Genomic DNA, 17,877 nt, shown 5'->3' with positions numbered 1-17,877 from the left:
AAATACATCTTTTATCAGTCAACCTTGAGCATCTGCAGCCTCCCTTCCTGTGATGAGATGATTTATTTATTTGTTTTCCAGAACAAAGCTTGATCCCTCGCACCAAAGGCGGTGCTCACCTCTCCCGCGAGGCAGCCGGCGAGTGCTGCTGGAGCTGTGGCCAAGCGTGTGCGATTATGCTACCGTGTTTTAGTGTTGCTGGTGCGAGTCCAGCGCTCGGCTGCCATGACAGCAGGCAGCGTAAGCACTCCTATGGGACCGTGAGACACAAACAATTACGAACTCTGCTGTCAACAAGGAACATCTAATCACTCGAGAACTTTCCACAACAGCTGAGCACCTGCAACCATGTTTGTTCTTAACACCCCAGCAGCAGGACAACTCACACAGCGAAGGTTTAAGAAACGCTGAATCACCATAGAAACATGTTTTCACAATCCACAAGCTCAGCTTCTTGCCATTTTCTGTGCCATCGAGGTAAAAATACGCCTGGATAGAAGAGAAAGTGGCAGCTGCCGAGGCCTGGATGCTGCGGGTCATACAGTGGCTAATTCATGGGAGCCCAGAGGCAGAGCAGCCTGAAGCCAAGAGAACAACCTCTGGCCAAACAGAAAGAAAATAAAACAGTGAAGATGCTGTCTAACCTCAAACTGACAAGCGGTTACAGAGCTGAGCTGAAGATTCGGAATGGACTCCGCTGCGCTCCATTAGGCCAGAAAAAGGGCTTGTTTGACAGCCGGAGCAACTCCGCAACAGTTGACGTGTGGATTTAGTCCCCCTCCCTCCATCTTTGTTTAGCCTTTATTATTCTAAAGAAGGTCAGCTTTTCTGATTGTCCTTGGTTACAGGAAAGTTTCCATGGATTATGTATGAACTACAGCCTCAGGACAAAAATTTAAACAGTATAAGAATATCCTGGAATGTAAACTTTATGCAGATGTACAGTACTGACATCAGTTCTGCTTCTTTATCCAGCCAATTTTGTGGTATTTAGATTAATAGTGAACAGCAACAGTCAGATTGTCTCATTACACACACTAATCAGAAATATTTCAGGAGCTAAACTCTCAGAACACAAACCAGCTCAACCTGATCTGACGGCTGATATTCTGCATTCAGTCACATCCACCCCCAAAGTGACACTGTGTGACTCAACCATTGCTCATTGCCTTTGTTCATATTTTATGAGCACCAGCATGTTTAAATATTAACCAGTATGAAGCCACATCAAGCACAAAGCTGGATGCTGAAGAACAGCTGGTGAACCTTACGCGACTATCCATCTCATTTATGAACATACAACTCATTTTATTGGGTCAAACACTCATTTTACATCAAATCAAAACCTTCCATCATACTCTTCGTATGTCCTGTTAACTTCAGCAACATTAGAAAACAAAAGAGACCCACATTTGTTTTTAAAAATTTCTGACAACTTAAAGAACTGTTTTCCACAAGTTTTCAGTGAGAACCTTTAAGCGACAGGCTTCTCTATCTGAGGCTTTTTCAAGGCAAACAGGTTGCGCAGGTTGACCTCGGGGTCAACGTAACGAGGGATCTTCCGCTCGTTGAAGAGACCCGACAGGTTGGTCTCCACTTTGGCGCGTCGTGACACTCGCATGCGCAGTGCGAAGAGGCGACGCAAGTCTTCTTCCACAAGAGGAAGATGGTGTCCATCCAAACGCTTCTGCCAAGTCTTCTTCGGCCGATGGCGTTTCTGTCAACGCGGAGGAGCCATTAGAATAACAAACAGTAGATGTGAAGTCATCCATCACTTTGGCTACAAACAGCCCTTTTTGTACCTTTTAAAGATACAAAAAAGACAAACATGGTGTTCACAGCTGCACTGTGGGACAAACCTTCTGAAGGCCGGCATCGGCGTCATGATGAAGCAGATGTCTGCTCATGCTCTCCTGTTGTGCAAAAACCAGGACAATTTCAGACTATGGCAATAAAAAATGCTCTTGGGAATCTAGAATCCTCTTTGGGGACCTGAAATAGACCTTTTACTCACCCGCATGGCAAACATGCGTGGACAGTCAGGGAAGGGACACTTAAATTTGAGAAGATTGAGGTGCACCTTGCGGATGTGGTGCTGCAGGTTAAATGTTGTGGAAAAGTAGGCCTGACAGTCTTCCCTGGGGCAAACCAGCACAGGCTTGTGGGAAGCATGAATCCGCTTGTGCCTTCGCAGCAGATCCACCTTCTTGAACACCTTCTTACACACCTGACACGTAAACCTGGCTGCAGAGGAGGAGAACCCATTCAGACAGGTGTGTTTTCACGCTGACCGCAGCACACCTACCTGGATGTTTGGCCACATGCTTCTGAAGCTTCCCCCAGGTGTATGCAAGAACCGGGCAGTCAGCATGAGGGCACCGGTAACCTGCATGGACAGAACCATACGCAGGGAAAATGAGAGGAAAAGGTCACTCGGACGATTCTGCGTCCCTTCGAGAACCCACACAGCACAGACATCATTTATCCCGAAACTGTTTCCATGAATGAGAAAAGGTTACATGCAAATATAGCCGCAGTCCTGTTTTAATCAAGGAGTTACAGATGGAAGATTCAGGACCCCTGCGGAGACTGAAATAGACCAACCTGCGTGCTTCTTCTCGTGGGCTTTACGGGCAGCATGGGAGCTGAACGTGGCACCACATCCATCATTAGTACACCTAAAGCAAGAGGAAAGTCTACTTCAAATCATTCCCATTTAGCCTACAAAATCTTCGCTTTGTTGGTCTGATCTTATGTTCACACATTTACAGTTTGACTTGATTTGACTCGACATACTTGAAATTGGCAGAATCGTTATGCTCTTTTAGGTGCTCTTTAAACATTTTGCGTTTTCTGAAGGTCAGTGAGCAATTCGGCTGGTTGCACTGTGGGCATGGGAAACATTAGTGTGCTTAAAATGACCTTAAACATCGAACACGTTGACATGTGCCGTCGTGGCGCGGCGCCTGGCGCCACCTAGTGGACGCCAGCGGGCATTGACATACCTTGAAGTACTTGTTCTTGTCTTCGTGGCGATAGCGCACATGCCTTTTCAGTTTCCCTGCGTTGAAGAAACTTAGATTACAGGCCGGGACCTTGCACCTACAGAAAGAACATCTCAATCAGTGAGTGGCCTGGGGGGGGGCAGTACGAACTGGCCCCTGACTCACTTGAACTGTTTGACTCCTCGATGCTGAAGCATGTGGCGGCTCAGGTGAGACTTCCGTGAGAATCGACGCCCACAGCCAGCAACCGCGCACTGACATGGCCGCTGTGAACAGTTAAATGTCAGAATTAATGTCAGTAGGTGGCAGAGGACTTGTTGCACGCTCTCTCTCACCGCTCCGGTGTGGACAGTCTCATGTTCCTTCAGCCTCCACTGCCTGGTGAAAGTGGCTCCGCAGTTTGCGTGAGTGCAGTTGAACAGCTGCAGAGTTCTAGCACAGCGAACACCATCCATGTTCTTCCAATCTGAACCTTCTATTTACCTGATCCTAATGGAGCGGCGGCCGCTAATGTGTGCCTGTCTTATAACCTTCCAAAGGTCCTAATTGGATAATTGGCGACATCAGCGTTCTCAGCTGCGTCACTTTCCCCTGATCAAACTCCTTAAACGTAGAAGTAGGGCTGAATCCAATTAACCTAATCCAAATGGTCGGTGTCCTACAGCTGTGCAGAATACTTCTAAAATCAATTGAGAGCAGAAAACTGTAACACCGTTGAAGACGACCCGTCGTGTTATAATATGGATTATAATGTGGCCATGTGGATTAATGATAGATTTAGCCTCTAATTTAAGTTAGAAGCATCAAGACAATTGTAGTGTCTGGATTTAAACAAGCCGAATATTGTCCATAATAGTGTTTATCTTCCCATCTAAGTTTTCCAACAGTTCCACTTTTTACAGTATTAGGGCAGCTGTTATAAGGTATGCATGGGAACGTTAAGTTACATGATCACTTTTTTGACCATAAATCGAGTACTTTTGGAAATTGAGTTATATTAACCTCACATAAGAAAACTGTTAGAATAAATCATTTAAACTCATGTATAAAGTAATTCTAACAATCTTTATTTCTTTATGAAAAATCCTCTTGTGAACGTCAACCCAATTTTTTATTCATCCTTGTGATGTCTCGGTTTGTCCACTAGAGGGCGCCGCCAACCCAACTCATACAAAGTATTTACGTTTCCAGCTGATGTCTAACTTGATAAAGAATTAATGGATTTTCATTCATTTATACTGTGGCAGAAACTCTGCAGCTATAGTTATTTCTTTATGATACTCATGGCCATAGATCGGAACTTTCTTTACCAGTAGCACTAAATTGATGCTTGAGTCAAGATGAAAGTCGCTGTTTTTTGTTTGTGTTGTTGCTGTTGTTGTTTACATTATGACAACTCGCCACACTCAGCTGCGTTTTCCATCTCCCCACCCATTTCTCCTATAGTCTGGTCTCAAAGGGGGGGAGGAGATGAAATATTCAGAGGGGCTGTCAGTGCAAAATGTGCCTCCATTAGTGGGAAATGTAGCTGGACCACTGCTGGAGGACTTTACCGCATTAGACTTTGACAGGTCGTGATCCTGACACGGCCGCTTCCCCAGGGACTGGCCTGGATTTTTCTTCCCAGTAAAACAATTCATAAATGCTTTGTCGTTTTATTGGCGCCTCATTTAAATACAGATAAGAGCTGGTGAGCTCCAAATGCCTTTATCAATCACTCACCTGTGCTGGGTTCACTAGTGCACATATACAGTGTTTTATTCCACCGTCAGGGAACATGTTTCCATGCCGCCTGTGGCTTTTACTCGGCCGGGCTGTCGCATCGCTTCTCTGCACGGAGCTGCATGGCAACGGGGGGTGAGGGAAGTGGGGGGGGGGGAGTGGGTGGGTGGGTGAGGGAGGGTCCCACGGCCCCACGTGTCCTCCTCACCGCAGACCCAGCGCATTTCTCTCAGCTTCCCCATCATTTTGTTTCCGCATACCGCAGGTTCGCATACACACACACACACGCGCGCACCTTCATCTATAGAGCCATACGCACCCGCGCCGGAGACACGCATCCGCGACGCGCGCCCACCGATCTCCATTTCCTTTAATGATCAGTCTGCAGGCCCGTATTGATCATCTCTGCTGCAGGCCGATCGGAGCGATTCGTTTTAATCGGTCTGATGTGAATGTTGCGAGTGTATCATCTGAGAGGCTGTGAGAGGCTGTGAGAGGCGATGAGAGGGCGATGAGAGGACGCGCACCATCAGATGTGTAGCAGATTCTCTCCACAGCTTCGCCGTCATCTCCGCCCGTCGGTTTTTTCTCGCCTCGCCGTCGGCTGACTTGGTGACATTTTGCGGCTGTCGATGCTGTAATCCGGGGGAGAATGTGAACATCATGCTGGCGGTGTGGTGCTTCACGGTCTTTGCTGCAGTGGGCGAGAGACTCGCAGTCTCAGGTAAGGGAGAGCGGCAGGCTTGGGGACCTTTTAGTCTCTTTTGCTTCTCTATTTTTTTCCGCTTTGCACCTGTAAATGTGTAGGATCGATATTGGTTGTGGTTTCAGTGAGGTGGAATCGCGGTACCGACCGTCCCATTGACTCTCAGCTGCAGTAGATTTGCTGCATCAACACATTTCCTTCACACCCCTGTTATTTAGCGCGTCCTAAACATTTTATTCACCAGTTTTGTCCCCAAACACTCAAACCAGTGAAATATTTGCGCATGAGAGATGACTGTTGAGATTTGATTCACTGCTTGACTTTAGGCTAATATTGGTGTCTGCTGACCTTTAAACACGGTTGATATTACAAAAAATTTCATTTTCAAATAGCCAGTTGAGAAAAATCAGAATGGTGCGCTAGGATTTTTTAAAAAGGTGATTATTTTAAAAGGGTGATAAATTAGGTCACCAAAGCAAAACAGGGCTGAAGGCTGTCGGAGGGCAGCTTCTTAAATATAGAGGATTTCTAAAAAAATTGCCTCGCTTACTGAACCCCAGTGGTGCTGGAGCGGCCTCGGGCGGGTCCACAGGCCCCTCCAGACAGAGCACCTGGGTGAGCATCTCTGTCACACGCAGGTGAGCGCTGGAGCCCCGTGCAGGATGGAGGCATATGGGACTGGTTTACCCCAGCGGGCTGGGCAGACGGCGGGGGCGCCGCCGCCACTGAAGTCACCTACCCCAAGCGTCTGGTGCAGCAGATTGATTCAGCGGAGGAAATGGCTCACGACCACTTGGATACCAGAGTGAAGAACGGCACCGGGGACACCTCCGTAAGTTAGAGCTAAAAATAGACCACTGTCAACCCGCTCCTGTACTGACTGGTTTTCCTCACAGCGAATCATTCATCAGCACATGTGGGTCAGGTTTTAGGAGGCTCCTCACGGGGTCCCATCCACCCGTCTGAGCGGACGGGGGCATTAGAGGAACAGGTAGGGCAGCAGTTGCTGCTCCCCTGGACTCTGACCCAGTTAGTCGCTGGGGGAAACATCTGGATCTGCTCCTTCGTTCAACATCTGCAGCCCCGCGCAGCAGAACCCCTCCGACCCGCTTCTGTGTGAACGCCACCGAGATCGTCCGCTTTGAAAGACAATAAGCGTTTTTGTACGGCGTTATTCATCTTCACGCGAAAAAAAAAGAAGCTTAGTCCTCCTAAAATATGCAGCCGTCACGTCGGACGCCGAGCCCAACTTTCATTATTCAATGGCGTGTTGATGTCCCCATTAATTATGAAGCAGGCCCGTGTGGGAAGTGCTGCATGGATCAAGAGGCTGTCGAGTAACTGCTGGAGGAGCTCATGTGCCGTTTTATTACACACATTAGTCGCCTTTGTGACCGTGGCACAATAGAAGAACTTATTTCTTAGCGGGAATTAAACTGAGAACATTACAGAGCAGGTTGTGCAGCCGACCGCCAGGTTGTTGGTTTCAACGTGTTTGTTCTTGCACATCTCAAAATATTTAAGGCTCCAAAAATGAGGCGCAGCCTAAATTTAGGAGCCGCCGGAGATGAGCTCAGCTTTTTCTTTCTCTGCTGTTACATGGAGAAGCTCTGGAAAGGCTGGAGGCAGCATTTTTATCTTCCCGATCTGCTTATCTCGATCCGAACGTCCACATTTTATTGCCTGCTACCTCCACTTTAAAGGACGAGGTGAGGCCCACGTGGGTGGGAAATTGAATAATTTAGATAAACGTTGACACAACTTGACGCAACATTTTCACTGTCGGGCTGAAACATCGTATGGATGCTACTGGAGAGCGTGCAAGCATAACCAGTGACAAACTGAGGACCAGTGTGGAGATGGGGGGGGCTCTGTGTAGTCAGACATCTGCTGTCTGCACTAGGAGAGAGTAATGCCTGGATGGTTTGGCCTCTTTGTGGACAAGCCAGCAGCGACGCTGTTTAGTCTGCAGTGGATTTCACCTCTGTGGCTCCTGATGTCTCCACCTGGTCTCCAGGGACGTTTGGACGGCAGTTTTCTGCCCCTTTCTGCTGGGACATAATGCCAGGCGCAGTCCCGTGTCAGTGTTGGCAAGCAAGTGTTGATCAATGGGCACTCTATCAGTCTTAATATCAGCTGAGATGCTCTTAGAGTTTACAACCATTGACTGGGGTGAATTATTCATGAGACTCTGTCTTTTACAGCACGACACACCGACCCACACTTGTTACCCTTCAACTGATCAACTGTCGCGCCTCTCTTGTGGTTTTTTTCTTCTTAGTATGTCCATTTGGCCCGGAGTGTTTTCCAAGTGGAAGCTTTTGGACACAGGTTCACCCTGGATCTGGAGCTGAACCAGTTAGTATTCCCTCACAGAAAATCAGCCTTTTACACAAACGTTTGTATCACTCGGCGTTCTTAATTCACTGCAGCTGTTCTCATTAGCATTTTCCTTGCACTTAAGCAAAAGCACTTAGCGATTCTGCATGAAAAGATGGGGAATACCAACAACACACTCTCTCTCTCTCTCTCTCTCTCTCACATACACACACACACACACACACAGAAGATGATTTTGCAGGTTTTATCAACATTGCATGCTAATATGCTAACATTTGTGTAATTTTGAGGATGGAGGTTGTGCTGTTGTACTCATGGTGTCCACTCTCACTCCCCAGTCACCTCCTGTCCTCTGAATATTTGGAAAGGCACTTTAACCAGGATGGAGAACCCTCACAATCTGTGGTAAGACCAGCGACATGGGGCGTACTGAGGGGATATTAATGAGTGACCTCGTGTTTTGGCACAGTGCCGCTTGCTTCTTAATTAGCCGACCGGAGTGGCTGCGATGAGCTGTTTGGGTGCCGAAAGTCTGATTTTGTCACATTTCTCACTGTTGTTGCCAGGCAATGTTCGGAATTTTAGGTTTTTCAGTGGCCTCCTGCAGACTTGATTTTATTATATAATATAATGCTCATGTCTCACAGTGTTTTGTTCTGAAATTCTAAATTTAGAAGCAGAAAACATGAATTCCTTTCACGGATTGGCGATATTTTACTTTGATCTTGCTTCCTCGGCTATTGAAGGAAACTACCTCGTTTTCTCTCTTGTACTAGGTTGCCATTTAAGATGTCTGTTATCATTAGCTGATGTTAACAATAACATGTTACTGACGTGGGCGCCACGCACACAGGTCGACGTGTCGGCGGTGGCATGCACGCATCTCTTTGATGTGGCATTTTACCAACAGTCCTGAAAGCTGTTGGAGCCCATGGTGTCAAAGCACAAGTGAAGAGGATGAATTGGAAGATAATAGGCAAATGGATAAAAGCCATAACATGCTCCCTCTCACCCACCCACCCCACCAGCCAGCACTTCATGTCCCCACCCACAATCCTTCCAAACTCTCCCTCGGGCCAATCACAAACCTGTTTCCATAGCAATGAGCCAGCTCAGCAGTGTCATTAAGTTCTGGGCAGCTTGTAAAATGAAAGAAGACCAAAGGGGAGTGAAGGGTTGTGCCGGTGAACTGGGAGGAGGGAATATTAGGAGAAAATCAGAATGTGGCCTTGGCATCATATGTGCAGTTCACTTTGGTGCTGGGGCGGGGGCGGGGGGGGGGGGGGGGGGGGGACCTGCAGGGTCGGGGATGGAGAGCTGTGATCAGGCCAGATTGTCACTTAGCTGGATGCAGATCTGGCTCAATGCTCCTACTGGAGGTGTCGAACCAGCACGGCCTTTGTCAGTTCTGCCCTTACCCTCTCCAGCGCTGTGACCTCATGAAGCAGCACCCCCCTCGTTCTAAAGGGTCAAGGTTATATCGAGAGGTGTGATCTCATCATTACACCCTTCGTGTGTCTTTGCTTTGCCGGCTGCTTCCTGTGCAGTCGTTCTGTGTTAAATCCTCCGGACCAACTGTGTGGAGGCTGAGTGCTGGGACTGTGAGGGTTGGGATGGAGTGGAGCACTGGAGACAAGTAGGTCACAAACTGTGCCATTAACGCAGCTGTGGGGAGAGCGGAGGGGGCCTGCTTTTTACCTAGGAGCAGATATCCAATGAAATCTAGAAGCCTGGTGTGTGTCAGAAGAGGCCGCATCATGCGTTGTGTGGTGTCCGCAGGGAGGGGAGCACTGCTACTACCAGGGAAGGTTAAGAGGCTCCCCAGAGTCCTGGGCGGCCCTCTCCACCTGCCGGGGCCTGTGGTGAGAATGACAGCAAGCCTGGATTCATGCGATGACCCGTGTGTGTTACAGAGTAACACTTATCTTGACTTTTCTCGCCCTGTCTGCTCCGCCGCTGACCGCAGTGGGACGTTCTCCGATGGATTCTTCTCCTATGGGATCGAACCTGTTTACAATGGAAGCACTCAGGTAACTGGGTTTTATTGTTGAATGCTCACGTTGGAGAATGCGTCTGATGTCACGTATCGCCTCGCAGGACGGCGCTCACTTGATCCGTAGGATGCCTGATATTAGACTTTCCCCTCGCTGTCCAGGTACTTAAAATCCATTTTAAGCTTTGACTGTACACCAGAAAAATTAAGGTTTTCTCTATAGTCTCTTTCTATTTAACCGGGGTGACGACATTTTAGAATGAGAAAGTGACTGTTTGGCAGTGATTCTGTGCACTGTAGCTGATTTTGAAAGGGGAAAGTACCCAAGTGGCTGCAGCTCTGCTCCTGTCTGTGACCAGACTGTACAGAGGACAGCGAGTGGGAACGTAGAGGAGGTGACGCTGAGGATGACAGACCGCCTGAAACCAGGCAACAGCAGGCGTCTGCGAAGCTGAGCAGATCCAAGAGATCCGTCCGCAAACCCTCAGTCCAGACCGAGACCAAATACATTGAGCTGATGGTGGTCAACGACAATGATATGGTGAGATTCAAAATGGAAATCAGTAATCCTGATAAAGCCCAAAGAAAATCCCACCAAAAAAAGGCTGTGATAAAGGGTAATCTATGAAGCCTGTGATAATCTACCCAGTGGGTCTCTGTGGTTCCTGGAGCACCGGGATGAACCGTGGATAAACCGTGGGACCCTTTGATGAAAGTGGAACGGCTGGAATGGACTTCAAAGTGTTAAAATCGTCCGTAATCGTATTTCAGGTTGTTCAGTTTTGCCGTTTGGTCTCCACAGTTCGTGCAGCTGCACCGCTCCAGCAGCCAAACCAAGAACTTTGCCAAAGCAGTGGTCAACATGGCCGACGCGGTGAGAGCTTTGTTTACACGATTCTCAGCCTCCTACTCCAAAACTCTATTTAAACCCTCTGAGCACACGTGTGTGTGTGTGTGTGCGTGTGTGTGTGATCTTGGTACCACATTTAGATGATTTATCCCAGAAAACACACGTTCTGTGAAGTGGATCAGTGCAGGTGTCATAACAACAACACGGTAGATTGATGGGCATGTTGGGTTGTTTTTTCTCCTCCTGCCTCCAAGATCTACAAGGAACAGCTGAACACGAGGATCGTGCTGGTTGCCATGGAGACCTGGACCTCTAAGGACAGGATGCCAGTCATGGAGGATCTGCTGATAACTCTGCAGAACTTCATGAAATACAGGAAGGACAACATCAGAGACCAGAGTGATGTCGTCCAACTTTTCTCGTATGGAGGAAAAGATTTTGTCTGAACTGAATGAATTGAGATTTGTTTGATTTTTCTGGATATTGATTTGCTGGCGTCCCGTATTTCAGAGGGCGAACGTTCCACAGCGGCCGCAGCGGGACAGCCTTCACTGGAGGAGTGTGCTCTCTGATGAGGGGAGGGGGCATCAACGAGGTGAGGAGAATGTTCTCTTGCTCTCAGACGCTGTCGTCCCACACAAGTGACGATGTATTCCCTCTTCCAGTTTGGGAATGTTGCCGCCATGGCGATTACCTTGTGCCAGAGTCTGGGCCAGAATATCGGCATGAGGTGGAACAATGCGCGCACCTCCGCAGGTAGAAAAACACAGATGAAAGCTTTGACGATGGGGGGGCACCAGAGAAATCTATGGAGGAAGGGCTGAAATAAATAAATGATCAGATGAAGGGAGCTAGCTGGGTGACATTCCGGTTTGCAGTGTTAGCGTCTCCGGCCAGACGTTCTCTTCTAGGACTCTTTTTCCATTGTGTGATTAGTCACCTGATTGGGGATGGGGGGGTGTTGAAGCGCTGCCGCAGAACAAAAGATTCAGTGATTAATGTGGAAGAACCGTCATTATTCAGTGCCAGGACGTGAGCTCAGAGCACACGGCACCCTCCTCCTCTCTCCTCAAGGATCAGCTCCTTTGCTGTTTGGAAATCCGTTTGTCTCAATGCTAAAGGACACGTTGGTGCTGTCCTCCCCCCTCTGACCCGGCTCTCTGCTCTCTGCTGCTCTCTGCAGGAGACTGCAGGTGCCCGGATACCTGGCAGGGCTGCATCATGGAGGACACCGGGTAAAGTTCCACATCACACAGACAGCCACAGCTGCACGAACACGTGCTGCTCTCATTCTGAGGTGCACTTTGTGTGTTACGCAGCTGAAACAGAGGAGCAATTGACTTTTAATCAGTGTTCAGGTCATTAAAATAGTTACTGTTGAATTCTTTTCAGCATGTTCTAAAAGATCAGAGCGTAGTCATTTAAAACTCTTTGCAGTGTGACTGGTTTGGACTGAACCGGCCAGATGGAACAGTGCTGATTCCAGCCATGGTATTTCACCACAGATGGCAACGTAACTGTCAGTTTACCGAGTGGAGCTGTGAGCCGGCGCTGTCCTCGTATTCCGGTCCCTGTTTATGTCCTGATCCCTGCGCGTGTGCTTCTTAAACACAGATTCCATTTGCCCAGGAAGTTTTCTCGCTGCAGTGTTGATGAGTACATTCAGTTCTTGCTCCAGGGGGGCGGGAGCTGCCTCTTTAACAAGCCCAACAAGGTGAGGGCCATGTGGCGCCGTAGGATGGACGTGAGAGTTGCTGCCTCTGACCACCGCAGTTTGTAAAACAGTGTTTGTGTAATGCAAATGTCTGTGGCTCTTTGCCAGCACGTCCCATCCATCTGTCTCACATGTACTCATATAAGTTCTGTCCGTCTCTCAGCTGCTGGACCCTCCTGAGTGTGGTAATGGATTTGTGGAACCAGGGGAGGAGTGTGACTGTGGATCCCAGGTGGTGAGTGTGTGGTTGGACGTCTTTTAAGTATGGTCCAGACGGGTTGCACCTGCTGTTACTTTTTGCGCACCAGCGTGTCCGTGTGTGTGTGTGTGTGTGTGTGCGTGTCCGTGTGTGTGTGCGCGTGTGTGTGTGTGTGTGTGTGTGTGTGTGTGTGCTGGACCTAAGCTGAAGGATTTTCTTGTCTGTGGCTGCAGGAGTGTGCACGGAGCGGAGGAGCCTGCTGTAAGAAGTGCACTCTTACCCATGATGCTATGTGCAGCAACGGACTCTGTTGCAGTGGGTGCAAGGTGTGTGTGGAACCAAATGCAGACCATGAAAGGGTGTAACACAGTGCACGTCCCTATTTATAAATTGATAAAACAATTGTGAGCAAAAGGCAGCAATATGCAACAATTAAGTCCCTATTTAGTTTTGAGGCCTGACATCCTTAATTCACCTTTCCACAGTATGAGCTGAGGGGCGTGGTGTGTCGAGACACTGTGAACGATTGCGACATTCCAGAAACCTGCACCGGGGACTCCAGTCAGGTAGTAGACGAACATCAGGACGGAGAAGAAAAACCTCACAAACCTGACGTTTGCTGGTTCTGCTCTTTTGTAGTGTCCTCATAATGTGCACAAGCTGGATGGATACATGTGCGACAACAATCAGGTATGTTTGTGGCCCGTTTTCTCACCCCCCCCCCCCCCCCTCCCCCATGTAGGCGGGTGACAGCTGCTGTGTGTCCCCAGGGCCGCTGTTACAGTGGACGATGCAGGACTCATGATGGACAGTGCAGGAGACTTTGGGGTTACAGTAAGCATAAACATGTTGCTCATTACCTCTTTATGTGCCGTATACAGGTAGTTTTGATGCCCCATGGTTGCTATTACTGTATGCACTGAGGATTTGTGGTTGTGGATTTGTGTCTCTCTCTCCTCCTGACAGACTCATTTGTGTCTTTGTTTGCCCTCACAGATTCGGCCGACAGATTTTGTTATGAGAAGCTGAATGCAGAGGGGACGGAGAAAGGCAACTGTGGTCCAGGCCCCGAAGGCCGAGGCTGGCTGCAGTGCAATAAACCGTGAGTCACGCCAGTTCCCTCCATCCTGGGCGCTTTTCTTGCACCGATGGTTCCCAGACTGGTGATATTTGTGCGTAGGGACGTTTTGTGTGGCTTCCTCTTCTGTGCCAACGTGACGATGAAGCCAAAGTTTGGAGATCTGCAGGGCGAGGTGACCAGTTTCACCCTGTACCATCAGAACAAGTACCTGGACTGCAGGTAAAACCGCCCCCCCCCCCCCCCGCTGCTGTCGCTAAGGCTGCCTGCAGTTCTGAAGAGCCTGAATGTTTCCGTCAGAGGAGGCCATGCTCTGTTGGAGGATGGATCAGACCTGGGCTATGTGGAGGATGGCACTCCCTGTGGGCCCAACATGATGTGTCTGGACCGACGCTGCCTCCCTGTGGCCGCGTTCAACCTCAGCACCTGCGCCGGCTCCAACTTTGGGCGCATCTGTTCTGACCATGGGGTAAAAAACAAACAAACAACCCAACAGGGGCCGCAAAGCAGCAACAAGCCTGTTTCCAGGCTTTAGTTTTCTCTTCATGCCTGTTGTAATGGAGCTTTTGATCATGATTTCCTTCTCTCTTGCAGACGTGCAGCAATGAGGTGAAGTGTATCTGTGACAGAGACTACACGGGGAAGGACTGCAGCGTCTTTGACCCCATCCCCGAGCCCACGGTCCAAATGGGCCCAGAGAAGAAAGGTCTAGAAAGCAACTTAAAATCGTCTCTTTCCGTCTCTCTCTGTCTCGTCTCCCCCCTCATAGTCTATGCTCATTGTCATTGTAGTTTTTCTCTGTTCTAATGTGCTTTCTTTGGTCTTCTTTTGATTTTGGATGCTAGGAGAACATTGGTGCATGTTTAGTGTGTGTGTGTGTGTGTGTGTGTGTGTGTTGTGGGGGGCACCCTGAAGCTCCTGTAGGTGCCGTCATCCTCAAATGTCTCCTTATACTTTCTTGCAGTCTGCCGCTGACACACAGCCAAACACGCAGCTGCTCTCATAGAGCCAAAAACCCACCCTGAGCTCCAGCTGAGAGCAGGAGAGGGAGAATAAGAACAAAGTAATCAAACTCACTCTCTCTCTTTTTGTCTTTGTTTGCTGTCTCCCTCGCTCACCCGCCCCTCCTCCCACCTCCACCCCACTTGCTGGTGTCTTCTTTCCCTCCATCTCTCTCGGTCTTCAGGTACTTCCCCTTCCGCCTCTTTTCTCTTTCTGAGTTGACGTTGTTGATGTACGGTGATCCTGTCCTCTGATGTGTGTTTTTAGTGGGGTTGTTTTGTTTCTACTCCTCCTCTTCCTCCTCCGCACCCTTCCTCCCTCCTTCCTCTGCGCAGGTCCCAGTGGCACCAATATCATAATAGGGTCCATCGCAGGTGCTATTCTCCTGGCAGCTATAGTCCTAGGGGGAACAGGATGGGGATTTAAGTAAGAGTTCTGGCATGCCTTTGTGTACCTGTCTGCTTCTACATTAAGGAACTCCGCCACCTTCACCCCCACTCCTTGAGATAGATGCCCATTTGCCACTCGGGGAGAAGAGAGCTGGGGAGTTCATCAAATCCCACATTGGTTTAGTTGTAGTCATGAATGAGGCCCCAGCTCCATCCTGCACCTCCTCCTTCTCCTGCCCAGCCTGCAGCACGGAGGTGTAGCTCTGCCAGGAACCTGCACTGCGCTGCTCCAAAGTTGTTAGCTGGCATCCTGAAGATGTGACGTGGTGGTGACAGTTGGCTGCTGTTTAGCTGCGTTTTCCTGGTAGCAGCGTCTGAACCCAAAAGCTCTGCTGAAACGCTCCTGCTTCATTCCACTTGCATGCTTGCCGTTGTTTCTACCGTCGATATTCTGGCCTCAAAGGACGTCAAACACACAAATGATCACAAATGAAGATAATTGATTCCGTTTCACACCTGTCCTTTAAGCGTCAGACGGGATGTCTGTGCACGTGTGCATGAGCTGGAACAGCAGGTTCCTCTTCCTGTTCTGACCTGAGAGGTGCAGGGTCGTGTCAGTGTAGAGGGGGGGGGGGGGGCGTTTGGCGTCCTGCTGCATGTGATCTCGTCACTACCAGGAAGAACTGAAGGATAATTAATGGATCAACACAAGTTGATGGTTTAAAGGATAATTAACAGATATTTTGATTCAGAATTCTTGTGGGTTTTACGTGTAGATCCTCATCAGACTGTTTGTGGGTTTTTTCTAGTCCAGCACTAACATGTTGTCTTCTCTCCTGACATGCACCCGTGGGATGCAGGAACATTCGAAGGGGAAGGTATGCTTTGGCAGGACGATGATTTCTCAGTGCCCCCTTCCTGGGGGGGCACCTTTGAGCTGACCTCATGCACTCTCGCACCACAACATGAAAAAATCTGAAGCCCACAAAGGCTCAGTTGTGTAGTTTCGAGTGTTCCTCCCAGCAGCTGAGCCCATCTCATTGCTTTAATCTTTAAAAACGGAAGCAGGTTTTCTCATTTCCGCACATGCAAAGGAAAGTGTCGGTCTTCTCATCTGCTCTTAAACATTTTCCTCTCTCTTTCAGATCTGGGGGAGGATAAGACGCTTGGTCCTTCGTTCCGTCTCTGTGTTCTGTCTCCTCCCGTCTTCCTCTTCACACTGTGTCGTCTCCACATCAGAGAAGAGGGGAACCAACAACAGTCTTCCACTTGTGTCCCTGAATCTCTCCAAATCTCTTCCGATGTCTGTTCCCGCTCCATCTGCCCCGAGGGCCCGAGGAGCTCCTCCCACTGTTCCAGCCAGGTCGTGGGCAGGTGGCTCTCCCTGTGGGGGGGGGGGCTCCAGGATCTTCCTGGTGTCTAAGAATGTGTCTCCCATCTCTCTCCCATCTTGGACAGTGTGATGAAGAACATGTCAACAATGGACCCATGTCAAACGGATCTAAATGTTTGACTACTAAACAAGCCGAGGGACTCGGGTTACAAACAGGAAGCTGAACATTTTACACTTTTGCTGAACATTTTACATTTTTGCAGGATCGACTGACTGGCGGCGTTTCATCCTCTTCGGGAATCAACTGAAAAAAGAAATCCTAAAGCAAACTGTCACTAGCATGTTTTTTTCCCCCAAAGACAGATTGTGAAAGGAGTAAAATTCATGTAAAATGAGCATTCCAAAAAGGAAAAAACTGTTTGAACCCCCCCGCACACAAGATTTCAGGTAGATAAAAAAGGGAAGCTAGGTTCTGAAAACACTTTAAAACGCTGGACTTTGAATCAGCCGAGACCATAACTTAGTGTTTTTTAACCACAAACGGACCAACTTACATTCCACAATGTGTGTGTGTGTGTATGTGTGTGTGTGTACGTCCTCTTTCAGGCCATTGTTTGTACACTCCAGAGGTTTAACCTGTGCGTCCGTTCACCAGAGAATGTATGTTTTTCAAAGAGACTGAATGTATGTGTGTTTACAGTAGTGTTAGGGACACTTTAACACTCCTCCTATCACAGGTAGGTAGGCAGGTTTTTACCTCTAGGTCATCCTTTCTTTCTACAAACTGTGAGTGCTGCTGCCATGGAAACAGGGAAAAAAAACAGCACTGAATCAAAAGTCATGGTTTCTTATTTACCTTTGAAGAATGAGCACTAGCCACCTGTATGCACACTTGTTTATAGATATGTGCACGATGGACTGAATGTTAAAGGCGCTGGAGCACTGAAGGTTGGTCTCCAAGCTCTGAGATGGGTTGGACGTGTTTCCAGACGTCGGTCTGTGGACCTGACCTGCAGCACCTCCTGCGGCCTCCCTGGATCTTCTGTGTTGTGTAGCGGCTACGCTACGCTGGCCTCCCTCCATCATCACAGCCCTCACTGAAGTCTACATGTGTTGAGAGCCCAGAGTCGTGGAGAAGCGCCTCCTCCCAGTGGCTCTGTACTGGTCCCCACTGTCAAGGAAGAGAAAGCTTGTCTGGACCCTCGACGTGTCCGAGGTCAGTTCGGGCTATTTGAGCTTTGCACTATGGAGAATGCACTATTCCCACGATAGGTCAGAGTCGGCATCAAGTACAATCTGTTTGGATTTGATTTAGAAATTTAGGGGGAGATTCATCTTGTTCCATATTTTTAGCACTACCTTTTGAAAAGAAAAGTGAGGCTTGCATTTGAACTGATGTGGAAGAAAATAAATTCTAAAAATAAAGTCGAACATGAGAGAAACGTGTGTCACTTTTTGTGCTGACTGGAGGACGTAAACAGCTTTGGAAGTGTTACTATTTTGATCAGCGAGGCTCCGATTTATAAATCTCTGCTTTTCCTCTGGA

At 48.7% G+C, this 17,877-nt stretch overlaps 2 protein-coding genes across 6 annotated transcripts; one reads left to right on the top strand and one right to left on the bottom strand.

Annotated features, from left to right (window-relative positions):
- Positions 1–1,284: 1,284 nt before the first annotated feature.
- Positions 1,285–3,512, bottom strand: 42sp43 (P43 5S RNA-binding protein). Of its 2 annotated transcripts, none has more exons than XM_057014265.1 (9): positions 3,341–3,512; positions 3,171–3,271; positions 3,006–3,102; positions 2,797–2,885; positions 2,605–2,678; positions 2,306–2,386; positions 2,015–2,244; positions 1,860–1,913; positions 1,285–1,717 (listed from the first exon to the last, which is right to left on the bottom strand). In XM_057014265.1, exons 1-9 carry the CDS (start codon positions 3,458–3,460, stop codon positions 1,475–1,477), a joined length of 1,089 nt encoding a protein of 362 aa, XP_056870245.1. In that variant the 5' UTR covers positions 3,461–3,512; the 3' UTR covers positions 1,285–1,474. The 2 variants fall into 2 exon arrangements, with proteins under 2 accessions (XP_056870245.1, XP_056870246.1); XM_057014266.1 differs by having other exon boundaries at positions 2,081–2,244.
- A 1,411-nt stretch (positions 3,513–4,923) lies between these two features.
- Positions 4,924–17,773, top strand: LOC130514602 (disintegrin and metalloproteinase domain-containing protein 11-like). 4 transcript variants are annotated; one of them, XR_008947025.1, is made up of 26 exons: positions 4,924–5,451; positions 6,072–6,265; positions 7,715–7,791; positions 8,112–8,178; positions 9,553–9,635; positions 9,740–9,803; positions 9,871–9,928; positions 10,126–10,307; positions 10,569–10,640; positions 10,871–11,037; positions 11,127–11,211; positions 11,282–11,372; positions 11,800–11,851; positions 12,231–12,330; positions 12,494–12,565; positions 12,763–12,855; positions 13,015–13,095; positions 13,169–13,219; positions 13,300–13,363; positions 13,526–13,631; positions 13,710–13,829; positions 13,908–14,076; positions 14,202–14,313; positions 14,572–14,670; positions 15,859–15,876; positions 16,144–16,265. XR_008947025.1 is itself a non-coding variant. In XM_057014239.1 (26 exons), exons 1-26 carry the CDS (start codon positions 5,391–5,393, stop codon positions 16,157–16,159), a joined length of 2,346 nt encoding a protein of 781 aa, XP_056870219.1. In that variant the 5' UTR covers positions 4,924–5,390; the 3' UTR covers positions 16,160–16,299. The 4 variants fall into 4 exon arrangements, 3 of the variants coding, with proteins under 3 accessions (XP_056870219.1, XP_056870218.1, XP_056870221.1); XM_057014239.1 differs by lacking the exon at positions 14,572–14,670 and adding an exon at positions 14,945–15,035 and having other exon boundaries at positions 16,144–16,299; XM_057014238.1 differs by lacking the exon at positions 14,572–14,670 and having other exon boundaries at positions 16,144–17,773.
- The last annotated feature ends 104 nt before the right edge of the window (positions 17,774–17,877 follow it).

The sequence above is a fragment of the Takifugu flavidus genome, chromosome 18, assembly GCF_003711565.1.
Source record: "Takifugu flavidus isolate HTHZ2018 chromosome 18, ASM371156v2, whole genome shotgun sequence".
In the NCBI taxonomy this organism is placed as follows: Eukaryota; Metazoa; Chordata; class Actinopteri; order Tetraodontiformes; family Tetraodontidae; genus Takifugu; species Takifugu flavidus.
The sequence above is the reverse complement of the archived record's forward strand: the minus strand, read 5'-3'. Positions and strand labels throughout refer to the sequence as shown.